Source organism: Oryx dammah, unplaced genomic scaffold, assembly GCF_014754425.2.
Source record: "Oryx dammah isolate SB20612 unplaced genomic scaffold, SCBI_Odam_1.1 HiC_scaffold_25, whole genome shotgun sequence".
NCBI classification, from domain to species: domain Eukaryota; kingdom Metazoa; phylum Chordata; class Mammalia; order Artiodactyla; family Bovidae; genus Oryx; species Oryx dammah.
Window position 1 is genome coordinate 35,908,234 of NW_024070209.1, and position 14,304 is coordinate 35,922,537.

At 40.5% G+C, this 14,304-nt stretch overlaps 1 protein-coding gene across 1 annotated transcript in view; it reads right to left on the reverse strand.

The window, feature by feature from the left end:
* Positions 1-4,535: 4,535 nt before the first annotated feature.
* PSME4 (proteasome activator subunit 4) overlaps positions 4,536-14,304 on the reverse strand; it is a 96,151-nt gene continuing 86,382 nt past the window's right edge. The window contains exons 42-47 of the mRNA XM_040224830.1: positions 13,560-13,688; positions 12,361-12,516; positions 10,424-10,586; positions 7,317-7,450; positions 6,476-6,614; positions 4,536-6,057 (exon numbers count right to left, since the gene is read on the reverse strand). Coding sequence (XP_040080764.1) covers positions 6,480-6,614; positions 7,317-7,450; positions 10,424-10,586; positions 12,361-12,516; positions 13,560-13,688 — 717 coding nt within the window. The 3' untranslated portion in view covers positions 4,536-6,057; positions 6,476-6,479. The remainder of the gene's footprint in view (positions 6,058-6,475; positions 6,615-7,316; positions 7,451-10,423; positions 10,587-12,360; positions 12,517-13,559; positions 13,689-14,304) is intronic.

A 14,304-nucleotide genomic window follows, 5' to 3' on the forward strand; every position in this document is an offset into this window, starting at 1 on the left:
CGGGAGCCGCGGCGAGCCGGGGCGCGGAGGCGCAGTCACGGAGACGCCGAGGGCGCCGCCCCCTCCGCTGGACACTCGGGCTCGGTGCCCCGCCTGCCCCCGCGCCCTGGCCGCCTCGCGGGCCTCGTGGTGTACCGGGGCGGGCCGGCAGCTCCCGCCGCCGCGACCTCCGTTCCCCGCGCCGCGCGGTCTCAGGCGCGCCGTTTTGCCGCTCGGGAAGTGGGGGCTCCCTGAGGCCGGCAAGAGCTGACATATATGGAGGAAGAGGGGGGCGGGCTCGGGGGGAGGAGGGCAAAGGTGGGGGCGCCAATAGCACACAGCGTGACCCATGGGGGCCTTGGCCTTAGAGTGAAGACCGTGGACAAGGCGGGGTGGAGGCTTCACGTCGGTCTTAGCGGGGTCCAGGGCCTTCCCTGGGCTTCTGGCCGGCCCGCCGCCGCCCACCTCTCCCCATTCCTGGTGCTTCCAAGTGTGACTGCCTAGCTCCTCTCTACGCTGCAGCTAATACTTTGCTCCTAGATTAAACTGGCGTCGCCTTCCAGGGTGGTACCTGGAGACCCAGAATTTGTAAATCACGTCATTGTAACAGACTTCAAATCAAACCAACTTTAACGTCTTTTTTTTTCCTTCTCTCAGCTCACTGAGAGGGAAGTATCTATTAGGAAACAAATGCGAATTGCAAAGAAAGTACCCATGAGAATGGGTAGGAAATGGGCAAAAGCCAAGAAATCATGGACATCACTCAATGCCATGTTGAGTGTAAAACATCTTGAAAAGCCATGTATGCAAAACTAGCTGAGCTAATTTTAGTAAGAATAGGAACCAAAAAAGTAACCAACCTCCCATCCTGGGATGTGGACTCCCATCCCAGTTCACAGTGTGTCCAAAATAATGAACTCATTATGTGGGTTGTAGTCTCAGGAGCAATCAAGTAGCATTCCCAAGTATGTTTGCTACTCGGAGACAAAAGGAAGCGGGTTAAGCCCTTTTTCTGCTTCAGTGTGCCAGCCTGCTAACTAGGATCTTGAAAATTCCATTCAAGTGAAGTACTTTGGATATTGCCATCGAAATTCTTTATTTTGGCTAATGGTTATCTTTTAAAACAGAACTGTTTGGTACCAACAAGTACCAAAGAATTTGATTTATGCATATAACGTATTTTCCCTAAGTCATCGCCCCCCACTCTGCTTTCTTCAGAAGAAAAAATCAAGAAGGCTGGATAATTTATGAGGTAGATATTCTGTCCAGGAGTTGATTGTGCTATCAAAATTTACAACTAACTTCAAGGAAAATTTCCAATTCCCACAAAATAGTCTACTCCCCTACCACTTGCAGCAATTCTATGTTGTAATGGTGACCTCAGAGGCTAGAAATAATCGACCAAAAAACATCGTTTAGTATTTAGAGTGGAATTGCCATTCAAAGTGGAAACTAACCAAATGTCATACTCCTCTCCATATAAATTAGCTGTTGCATAATTTCCAGCTCATTTCCAGGCATGTGGTCATATGACAGAAGGATATTACAATAGGTCTTGGCCAAAATGCCACGAGTTACACCTATGGGAAAAATTATCTCATACTGGACACACACACACAGTCACAAGGTGTAAAAGATCAGTCAGTCTAGAATAGAGTATCTGGAATCACCAGTTCCAAAACTAGTATCAACAAGACTAAAGCTACTATAATTATGTCTACAGAATGTACCAGCAGTGTGTCAAATTGGAAAGAACACTGGCTTCACAGTCAGAAAGTGGAAAATCTACAAATAAACAAGCAGGGCTGACTAAAAATATGTTAAGATAGGAACAGACTATCAGTTTGCAGGAAAACTACCATTCTGGTACACACTGACAATGGAAACTGACACGTGCACTTTGAGGAAAGAACATCAGAGCCATAAAAATGTTTAAATTAATGACCCACAAATCTCACTCCTTGGAATTTATCCTAAGGAAATACTTGAATATGTGTTTTAAGCATGAAGGTATGAAAGTGTTCACTGTGGTGTGATCTGCAGCCAGGAAAGCTGAAAACCTTGATGTTCAACTATGATGGAATACTCATTACAGTAACAGGACAGGTGGCCTTTGGCCACAAAAACTACAAAGACTACAGAAAGTTAATTCTTCCAGTAAGACAAAACACCTCACTGGTCTTTTCTGGCCACATTACTAATCGTTCACAGTAAGAGAAGCAGGTAAATTTTCCTCCCAAATTTTGAAACACACCTTGCAAAGTCTTTCTTTTTTAAAGGGTGCATTTGGAAACTAAAGATGATTTATTGGCTCTTACAACATTAAGAATGCAGGCTTTCTCTTCCCCTTACTTCTGCCTACCACTGGCCCCCCACCCCAAACCTGCCTTAACTAAGCCTTCCAGGCCCAATCAGCAGTTAGGTCTGCCTTCACACACCTTTCCCCAAAGTCTTAACACTCAGTTCCGTTCAGTCGCTCGGTCCTGTCTCTTTGCGACCCCATGAATTGCAGCATGCCAGGCCTCCCTGTCCAACACTGGTCTTCCCTTAAAACGGTTCCTGCTGTTGTTCTCCACCCTTTTGAATGCAGCATATTTAGACCAGTTGCCATTCATCCCTTTTCTCCCGCTCTTCCTTTTCATTCCTGAGGTCACTGACAGAACGTTTAGGAGGTAAATAATTCACAATATAAGCAGTTAGGGTATCAAAGTAATAAGCAACTGCTAAACCTGGTATTCCAAAATCACTGCAGATGGTGACTGCAGCCATTAAAAGACGCTTACTCCTTGGAAGAAAAGTTATGACCAACCTAGACAGCATATTGAAAAGCAGAGACATTACTTTGCCAACTAAGGTCCATCTAGTCAAGGCTATGGTTTTTCCAGTAGTCATGTATGGATATTAGAGTTGGACTGTGAAGAAGGCTGAGGGCCAAAGAATTGATGCTTTTGAACTGTGGTGTTGCAGAAGACTCTTGAGAGTCCTTTGGACTGCAAGGAGATCTAATCAGTCCATTCTGAAGATCAGCCCTGGGATTTCTTTGGAAGGAATGATGCTAAAGCTGAAACTCCAGTACTTCGGCCGTCTCATGCGAAGAGTTGACTCATTGGAAAAGACTCTGATGCTGGGTGGGATTGGGGGTAGGAGGAGAAGGGGACGACAGAGGATGAGATGGCTGGATGGCATCACTGACTGGATGGACGTGAGTCTGAGTGAACTCCGGGAGTTGGTGATGGACAGGGAGGCCTGGCGTGCTGTGATTCATGGGGTCGCAAAGGGTCGGACACGACTGAGCGACTGAACGGAACTGAAACGTGGTATTCGGAGAAGGCAATGGCAACCTACTCCAGCACTCTTGCCTGGAAAATCCCACGGAGGGAGGAGTCTGGTAGGCTGCAGTCCACGGGGTCACTGGGAGTCGGACACGACTGAGCAACTTCACTTTAACTTTTCACTTTCATCCATTGGAAAAGGAAATGGCAACCCACTCCAGTGTTCTTACCTGGAGAATCCCAGAGACAGCAGAGCCTGGTGGGCTGCCGTCTATGGGGTCGCACAGTCGGACACGACTGAAGTGACTTAGCAGTAGCAAACCTGGTGTTAGAATCACTGGGGGCATTTTAAAAACTCATTAAGGTACCTTGATTTTAGGTCTCGAATGGGCCTTTGGGGTCTTCACCAGTGGTTCTCAATCATGGCCACACAACTGAAGCATTGATGGAACTTTTAAAAAACACTGATACCTGAGTCCCAACCAGAAAAACTCTGATTGAGGGCCACAGTGGATGCCTGCTGCTGCTGCTGCTAAGTCGCTTCAGTCATGTACGACTCTGTGCGACCCCAGAGACGGCAGCCCACCAGGCTCCACCGTCCCTGGGATTCTCTAGGCAAGAACACCGGAGTGGGTTGCCATTTCCTTCTCCAATGCATGAGAGTGAAAAGTGAAAGTGAAGTTGCTCAGTCGTGTCTGACTTCGCGATCCCATGGACTGCAGCCCACCAGGCTCCTCATCCACGGGATTTTCCAAGCAAGAATGGGTGCCTAGTATGTTGTATTTTTTAAAATTCCCCACTTTAGGAACCTCACCTAAATACAGCTTAGCTAGGACGAAACTGAAGTGGTCAATATAACATAAAGCCTCACTGCTCAAACTATGATTTCAGGACCAGCTATCAGTATCATGAGCTGGGAGTATGAACTGAAATTCACATTCCAGGCCCATCAATCTGAGAATCAATCACCCAGGTAAATGTTGTCGAACTTTCCATGCTGACAAAAAACACTCACATGCCTACTGAACAGGGTAACCACTAGCCACAAGTGGCTAATGAACATGTGAAATGTGGCTATTGAGACTGAGTAATTTTTAATTTAATTTAAATGTAAACCGTAACATGTGGCTACAAGCTACTGTAGCTGGGCAGGCCTGATGTAGATGATTCACTCTGGTCAGAGGGCATGAATTTATGGATCCAGATCTATGAATGCAAAAGGAATCCACAAGTCACTGGCTCCAGAACTGTCTTCTCCTTGTAATGAAGACCAAAAACCAGGTGTTAAAAACAATCCATTTATTGGGTTTTAAACTAGTTACACAATTGAAATAATCAGGTTGGCACTACTCTATACAGGGATTACGCCTGTGTATGCTGACACTTAAATACTGTACCAGGACCTCTGCTGTGCTTAGGCCTGTATCAAGTCATTCAGCAAGTAGATACTAAAAAATATACCGTAGTGTTCCTTTAAGGAAGACTGTACAGGGTGTGTTGCAAGATGACATTCACCACCTTGTGAAGTACTTCAACCTAGAAGATACCTTGCATTCTATAAACTGGTCACAGGCAAACACGTGGTGTTCGCATTTAGAGATACACACACAGAAGTTACATAAAAATTCAGACATTCTAAGGATAAATGAACTCAAACCCACACCTCAGCTTTTGGAGCATGAAAAGATAAAAGAAAATAATTTAAAAACACACAAAAAATGGCATTCAATTGGTACAAAAGCCAAAAGTCACTATAATAAAGAGCTACATGTGAATCTTTACAAGTTAATTACACAATGGTATTTTGTAAGAGGTTGCATATGTACAAAGTCTTGCCAATGCTGTCTCTACAGTTTATACAGTCTTTTACATCTATGTAACATTTATTAAACAAGTCAATTAAATATTAAGACTTATTAGTCTCTCAACGATTCTGCAGGCCAAAAAAAAGGGCAGGGGGAGGGAAAAAAAGATTACAGAATTTCCGCAAACACAGCAGTCTTCCATTAGTAAAGTATAACAGTTTTCAAAGAGGGTCAAACAATATTTGTAAAGAATACAGGTAAAAATCATTCAGTCAGGGTTTTTATTGTTGTTGCTGTTTATTTTCAAAATCACACACTTGTATACATACATAACAATCAATCAAAAATTTATTCACCAAACCCCTGGTTTTTCAGCAACTGCTCTTCTATTCAGCACCAAAAACTCCAGTCTGTGGGAAACACGTGGACACAGACTTCACTTCTGTGTCTTGGTCGAGCAATCCATCAGGTCCTTGGCTGAGTTCGAGACTTGCCCTCTTTTCTTTCCCTCTTCATGGCTCTCCAGGCCCAAGGCTCTCAATGCTTCAGATGTATGGCCCACAGCCCTACCACCATCTAAACTCAACAGCCATTTGGAAAGAATTCAAAATAATTTGAGATGAATGAAATGACAGGACCTGTGTTACAGATGGGCATCCTCCATTCCAAGTAAACGGTTTCATAATGAGTTCCTAGACTCTGTCTGGTCTTGTATGTCATGATCATACTGGGTAATTATTTCTAGTCTGAGACACTGTGGCTTTGTCAGATGCTTCAAAGAAAAAGTGATCAATATACTGGAAATACTTCCGGACAAGTTAGGAAATCAAACGGCAGCTGAGAACCTGTGGAACTCGGACTATCTGGACCAGACACAGAAACCACCAAAATGATGAGAACTCAACAGAGGCAGAGTTTTTAAACCTGCAGAAAGCCACCACAGATGGTACCTGAGGATCTGGAATTTTTGATGAAAAGAGCTCGAAGTGAGGACTACTCATCTGTATCAAGAAGGAAAAAGGGCGGGGGGAGGAAAGCTTCAGTTAGACAACAGGACATCCAACTCAAAGAGGCAAATAAATGAAATCTTTTTTCATCCTAGTTCAATAGAAAGGCTTCTGGGCCCTACCTCTTTAATACAGAATGGATAACAAATACTTAAGAACGGAGATGAAGTATTTTCACAACTGTAGAACCCAGAATCCCTAGGACAACCCAAAATGGCCAGGCCCCACTCAGAGGCAATTATGAGAAAGAGGTCTTTTCTTTTATTTAACCATAAGCCCGTAAAAGCTGTCACATCAATTCTCTGCTTAACACCTAAAGCAGAGGGGAAAAAAGTATGAAATTCTCTGGGAACTTCCACTGGGTCAGAGCAAAAGTGGTGAAAACAGGCTTCTGTATACTTTGCTGCCTCACCTTTCTATGCGTAATAGCAGGGCGACACAAGGAGGTCGGTGAGGACGAGCAGCTGGTCGTCAGTGAACTGCTGTTTGTGTTCTTGCCAGTTATCATGGTGTGTCCTTCGGAAATTGGATAATGTCTTTTTTACAGTCATCTGTAGGATAAGCAACCCACATACATTTCAATTTAACCTCTCCAGGGTTATGTTCAGGATACCTTTAAGTAGCGATCCCTCGGGACTTCAGATCTTAAACTTCACCAAGCACTACACAACCAATAAACCAATCTTACCTCAAAAAGCCACCAAGATTACTTCTTTAGAATTGGTACCAGCTTCACTTTAGGACAAATGACTAGAACTCATACCACACTGTTAAATCAGTTTCAATATATACTTAATATATACTTAGTCAAAGTGAAAAGAACAAAGTCATTGGTCTTCCAAGTTGTTTAATGTAGGAACACAGGAGTTCAGTAAATAAAACCAACACATTTTCCTGTTTAACATTAGCCTTTGGTTAGATACTTCCTAAGTATAAAATGCGAGCGAAACAGAAGTATAAAATTTAAATATCCTGACAACACTGGCAATACACTTTGCTTCCACTGGGCTGGGAAGGACAGACGACATGGTTATTTTCTTGCTAACAAGAGATCTCAAATACAGAAAACAGTGGGGTCTCTGCAAGGTTTTAATAACTACTGATGAACAGACGTGGCTCTGGCAGAGGCAGTAGCAGTGACCTTATCGAAGACGACAGCCCAGAGGATGTAGAAAAGTATCAGTCTAAATGGTTTCTTAGAAAATTATCACTGTTAATATACGTGCAAAGAAAACAACAAGGGAGAATTTTACCTCAATTGGCTGAGGGTCATTCAGATGTGCACTGAGATTCATAAGGAGCTGGGGCATCCAGGTGGGAACATCGTAAGGACTAGAAAGAACACAGGCACCCAGTCCCAGCACCCCAGCATGGCGTTTCACCAACTCTGCAAAGAAAAAAGCATTTATATGAACAGATATTTACAGGACTCTATTGTACTTGCTATAGTGAGATAAAATTAAGTTTTCGATTATGCTAGTTATTTCCATATATGCTAGTGTGAATTTCTGCCTTTAAATGACTCTGTATACACACACGTATCAAAAACATGCTTTTAAGCCTAAACTAAAACATCCTGCGTCCTATATTTTATAGGCTCTCTATTCTTTCTTTTTAGTGATACAAGTTAAAGTGCTTTCAAATTCTCAGTACAGACCTAAAAATACTTTGGAACTTAATTATTAAAAACAAGGTGTTCAACTTAAAAAAAAACTAGAATTTATTGTATGCTTGTATATTATTTGGACAGAGGAGCCTGATGGAATACAGTTCATGGGCTCACTAAGAGTCAGACACAACTGAGCTTTCACTAACACAACTAACACTTTCACTGTTACGTTATTGGAAATTCCCATTAGGTAACTATATGACATAATTAAAACCCTGCTAGACAAAGAGAACAACACTTGTGTTTTTGGGGAGAGGGAGGAGATTGGAATTTGGGATTAGCAAAGGGAAACTACTGAACATAGGACAGATAAACACTAGGGTCCCCCTGTACAGTTTAGGGAACTATATTCAATATCCAATGAAAAACCATAATGAAAAAGAATATGAAGAAAAAATATATATAACTGAGTGATGGAATTCCAGTTGAGCTATTTCAAATCCTAAAAGAGGATGCTATGAAAGTGCTGCACTCAATATGCCAGCAAATTTGGAAAACTCAGCAATGGCCACAGGACTGGAAAAGGTCAGTTTTCATTCCAATCTCAAAAGAAAGGCAATGCCAAAGAATGCTCAAACTACCGCACAATTGCACTCATCTCACATGCTAGCAAAGTAATGCTCAAAATTCTCCAAGCCAGGCTTCAGCAATACGTGAACCATGAACTTCCAGATGTCCAAGCTGGTTTTAGAAAAGGCAGAGGAACCAGAGATCAAATTGCCAACATCCGCTGGATCATGGAAAAAGGAAGAGAGTTCCAGAAAAACAACTATTTCTGCTTTACTGACTATGCCAAAGCCTTTGACAGTATGGATCACAATAACCTGTGAGAAATTCTGAAAGAGATGGGAATACCAGACCACGTGACATGCCTCTTGAGAAATCTATATGCAGGTCAGGAAGCAACAGTTAGAACTGGACAGGGAACAACAGACTGGTTCCAAATAGGAAAAGGAGTACATCAAAGCTGTATATTGTCCCACTGCTTATTTAACTTATATGCAGAGTACATCATGAGAAACGCTGGACTGGAAGAAACACAAGCTGGAATCAAGATTGCTGGGAGAAATATCAATAACCTCAGATATGCAGATGACACCACCCTTATGGCAGAAAGGAAAGCACTAAAGAGCCTCTTGATGAAAGTGAAAGACAAGAGTGAAAAAGTTGGCTTAAAGTTCAACATTCAGAAAACTAAGATCATGGCATCCGGTCCCATCACTCCATGACAAATAGATGGGGAAACAGTGGAAACAGTGTCAGACTTTATTGTTTTGGGCTCCAAAATCACTGCAGATGGTGATTGCAGCCATGAGATTAAAAGAGGCTTACTCCTTGGCAGGAAAGTTATGACCAACCTAGACAGCACATTAAAAAGCAGAGATGTTACTTTGCCAACAAAAGTCTGTCTAGTCAATGCTATGGCTTCTCCAGTAGTCATGTATGGATATGAGAGCTGGACTATAAAGAAAGCTGAGCTCCAAAGAACTGATGCTTTTGAACTGTGGTGTTGGAGAAGACTCTTGAGAGTCTCTTGGACTGCAAGGAGATCCAACCAGTCCATCCGAAAGGAAATTAGTCCTAAGTGTTCATTGGAAAGATTGATGTTGAAGCAGAAACTCCAATACTTTGGCCACCTCATGCAAAGAGCTGATTCATTTGAAAAGACCCTGGTGCTAGAAAAGATTGAAGGCAGGAGGAAAAGGGAACAAAAGAGGATGAGATGGTGAGATGGCATCACCAACTCAATGGACAAGAGTTTGGGTAAACTCCGGGAGTTGGTGATGGACAGGGAGGCCTGGTGTGCTGCAGTCCATGGGGTCACAGAGTCAGACACGACTGAGCGACTGAACTGAACTGAGTTACTTTGCTGTATTAGAAGAAATTAACACAACATTCTAAATTAACTATACTTCAGTAACATAGATCAGATGCTTTTGGCTATGACATTTAAATTCCTCTTTAAACATGACACAGTCAATCAGATCTCACTGTCTTGTTTGCCTTGATGCTCAATTAGAGTGCAAGCTTCTATAGAATGAGTCTTCTTGCCCTCTCACCAAATGCCTAGTGAAGTGACGATATTCCCCTCTCCAAATGAAAGCAGGAATTGTTTTGTCTACTCAGCTTCTTCTCTCAGTGTGTGTGTGTGCTGTGCGCGCTAAGTTGCTTCCGTCGTGTCCAATTCTTTGAGACCTTATGGACAGTAGCCCACCAAGCTCCTCTGTCCATGGGACTCTTCAGACAAGAATAATGGAGTGGGCTGCCATGCCCTCCTCCAGGGATCTTCCTGACCCAGGAACTGAACCCATGTCTCTTACATCTCCTTCACTGGCAGATGGGTTCTTTATCACTAGCACCACACGTAAGTTGTAAATTCTAAAAACAAATATTGTAGAGCCTCAAAAATAACTAATTCTGGTACCTCTCTTTATAAAGCAATTTCAGGTGAGTGGGTACAGACTTGATTTACTCTAATAGCTGTATGCAGCAGTGTACACATTCCTTGGTACCTTTCTCAATTTTAGCTTTTATATCCCAGGTCTTGCCTTCAATATATATATGCAAAGCTTCTCAAAAGCAGCTATTCCTGGTACCTAGCATAGACCTACACACACACAAGCATCCAATAAATATTTGTTGAGCACGCCTGGTTAATTCCCCAAAGGTGTTTTCTACCAGTATTGTTACCTGCAGAAGGAATCGTATCTCCTACAAAACCAGGGTCACGCTTCCTTTTCTTCGGTAGTTTTGTTTTGCAAAGTTGCTCAAAATGAATCTGCATAGGACTGTCCATGGTAAGGAAGTTACACTGTAACAGACCACTTAAGGTGGTAGCAGCCATTTCTCTAACCTGTAGAGATAATCACTTCCATTAGACTTGAGATCCTAAGCCTGGGGAGGTGGAGAGGGTGGTGTGGGAACTGGGGTGGGGACTTTCCCTGATATTTGTATTCAAACTGTGTAAATGCTCTTTTGCAGTTTCTTAATGGAGAATCCATCAGGCTCTTAAAGGGTCCTGGCCTCAAAACAGATGAGTCACTAACACTAGGCTTACTGAAAGTAAACGCTTACCCATGCTATAAAAAATTAATTCTCTGTACATTCTTTTCCCACTGACTGAGTTTTTCTTATCTGGAGTTTAACTGTAAAAGCAGTGCCAGAGCATGACATTAAAATAAAACTTTCCTAGACTCTACATTCCTTAAAACAACTGCCGTTGTTATTTTCATTGGTAATAAAGACACAGGATAATTTCTATAATTGGCATACACAATAGAGATTTATATCCGTTTTAATTCTTACAAACTTCATAGGCTGTTTTAAGACTATAAATACAGTCTATAGAAATACTAATAGTTTTTTTCAAATTGAAATGGGAACTCAAGTTTTGGGAAGACAAAAAAAAGCTGTAAAAAGTTATACACATCACAATAGTTTCTCCTATATAGTCATAAGGAAAGGCAGTAATAATTTGAAAAAATGGTTTGCCACTTATTCCTTCAAAATATTTTTTCTTCAATTTTTCAGTGTGATAGTTTGGGGGTACTTAACATATTCTTTGCTATTTTCATTATAATATTATATGAAATACATTATAAAATTTTTTACTACTTCATACTTGGTTGCATACAGTAACAGCTAAGTTTAAGCCTACTACATAAAGTAAAATACAAAAATAATGTATAAAAGTGTTCTAAAACAAGATCCAGAAAACAGTCCATTTTGCTATAATATCTAAAGGTAGGAAACACTGTCCTTGGAGATGTCCACCTTTTTATGTCTATTCTTCAATGAAAAAAAAAAAAACCCTCTAAAACAATTGACAGAGAGCTGCAAATATTTTAACTGGAGCTTGTCAGAGTCACGGCTACAGTGTGAGTACTCGGTAACTAGACACATCTGCTCCGAAGGACACAAGCAAGCTGGAATGCAAAAACAGGTTTCCAGTCCCAGTTTCCTGCAGATACAAATGTACTTTCAGTGCTCTCAAATAAAGTACATACAATCACTGGGAGTGCTCCACTACATGGAAAACCCGTAAAGTCCACAGCATAAAATAAACGCAAATTTCACAAAATTTTCAATTACTCTTTCTTAACCTAAAGCCAACTTAGAAAGTTACGTCTTATTCCATAATTATCACATCATGCTTTTCTTGCATTAGGCTCATGTGAACTAACATGGTCTTTTTGTACAAATATTAATGCTTCCTTAGCAAAAGCTGACTTCAATTTCTCTACCAAGGAAAATAAACAGGGATAACAATCTTTTCTTAAATCTACTGGATAACAGCACCTATGTGTAGATTTTCATACTCTTGAAACTGCTTTCATACACATTCCTATTAGCCCTTTAAAAATTAGTAAAATAAGCAGTGTTATCATTTGCAATTTCATAGATAAGAAGACTTTGGTTCATCAATGTCATCTGCCCAACTGCAAAGAGAAGCGAGAATAAGAATGTGTCCAGTGTTTGTTTACATATGGGGTATCAAAACTAATTACACAGGGCTATGTTAAAATTAAAGTTACTTTACATATTAGTATGTAAATACTCTTTTAGAGAAGCCAAAATGCTTTCTTTAAATTTATTAAAATTTCAGTTAGGTATAACTTAAATTTTACCTCTAGCTGTTCATCCTCCAAAAGACTTATAACCAGCCACCTGATGTCTTTAACTGCATCTTCATTGTTTAGGAAAATAAAGAGGTTATAAAATACCATGGTCTGGAGGTAGGTCAGTACTGTGTATCTAGCATGCCAAGAACTGCTTCTTGCTGTCTGTGAATGAGAAATTAGAAGAAATGACAAGAACATGAGATAACAGTGGCATTATACACAAATAATAGAAATTTCCAACGTAACTCTCCTTTTACAAGTATAGCCAGAGCAAGCTCATCTTATATTTCCTTCTAAACAAAAGGGCACACAAGCTGTTTCAGGTAAAGTTATGTATTCTGAATGTATGAATGAGAGTAAAAGGAAAGGAACACATGGATAAAAGTCAATTTTAGAAGAGTTATTTATAATTAATGACTTAACTCCTCCAAGGGAGTTAAAATATTATTGTATTTTACTTTTGATAGTAGTAGGTAGGGTAGTTAAAGCAAACAAAATGGAGAACTATTATAGTCTACTGCATAAAAAATACCAAAAAATATCTTTCAGTGGTAATCAAACTTAAAAATTTGAAAACTGAGGGAAAGTGTCCATTTTTTTATATTATATAACACACATGTAACTGGGTAAAGCTGAGCACAGAGTACACTAAAAATGCAGCCATGGGACTTCCGTGGTGGTTAAGACTTTGAACTTCCACTGCCAGGGGTGCAGGTTTGATCCCTGGCTGGGGAACTAAGATCCCACATGCCATATAGTATGGCAAAAAAAAAAAAATTTTTTTTAATTAAAAATAATAATAATAATAATAAATGCAGCCAGAAAATAGACACTCATTTAGGTCTTTTTACCACAGATCAGAAAATAGATGTGAATAAAATAAAGGGGAAATGGTAAAAGAGAATACTCATCCCCACCCCCATAAGCACTTTGTATCCCAAGTGTTCCAAGAATTAGCTCTTTATATATACAGAAAACATGGGGGTTGAGTGACCTGCCCAAAGTCACAGAAGTTGGTGGCAAAGCCATGTACAGATTCTAAATCTGTTTCTTTGGCCGACATATGTCTTCTCTCATGCCAAAAGAAGATTCACAATGAATGCAAATAGCAGGTATTTTGTGTATCACAGGTGACTTTGTGAAATTCTTAGAATGGTAAACCAAAATTCTAACCAAAGATATAAGTTTCTGATATACACTCTTACTTGATTTAGCACCTGAAGTACCAAAGGCACTTGATGAGGGTAAAGCAACCCCTGAGACATTAGTGATAAACATAACTTTGCATCTCTTTTCAGTTCATCATAGCTATTGTCATTTTCCACTGGGGCAATCTAGAGAACAACAAGAACAAAACAAAACAAAGACATAAATTGAAAAACAGCCGCTAAGTACAAAGGCATCCTTATATGAAAGAAATCACATTTTTAACAACTTCTACAGAAAAAAACAAACATATACAAAACTAAAGACCAGTTTAATGAATTCCCACGAATCAACCAATTCTTCAACAATGACAAATTCATGGCTAATCCTTTCATTTTTTGCTCCTCTATTTTCCCCCTCCCTCAATTATTTGAAACAACTACCAAACATATTTCATCCATAAATATTTTTATCACTGAAAGACAAAGTTTCTTATTTAAAAAACATGTCATGACATTATACATAAAAACTCATTACAGCTAAAATACGTTCAGTAGTGCTCAAATTTCTCCAAGTATTTCATACATGTTATCACAATTACTTTGGGGGAATCTGGTTCAACATACCAACCATACAACACTGCATTTGGAATGTCTCTTAACATTTAAGAAGAATCTATAAATTTCCCCTACCCACTTTCAAAATTCCTTTTTTTTAAAACAAGGGGGATGGGGCAGGTCCTTTGTTTTTGCCGTCTCCCTTATTATGACCTCCCTTTCCTTACTACATTCCTTTGCGGCATCT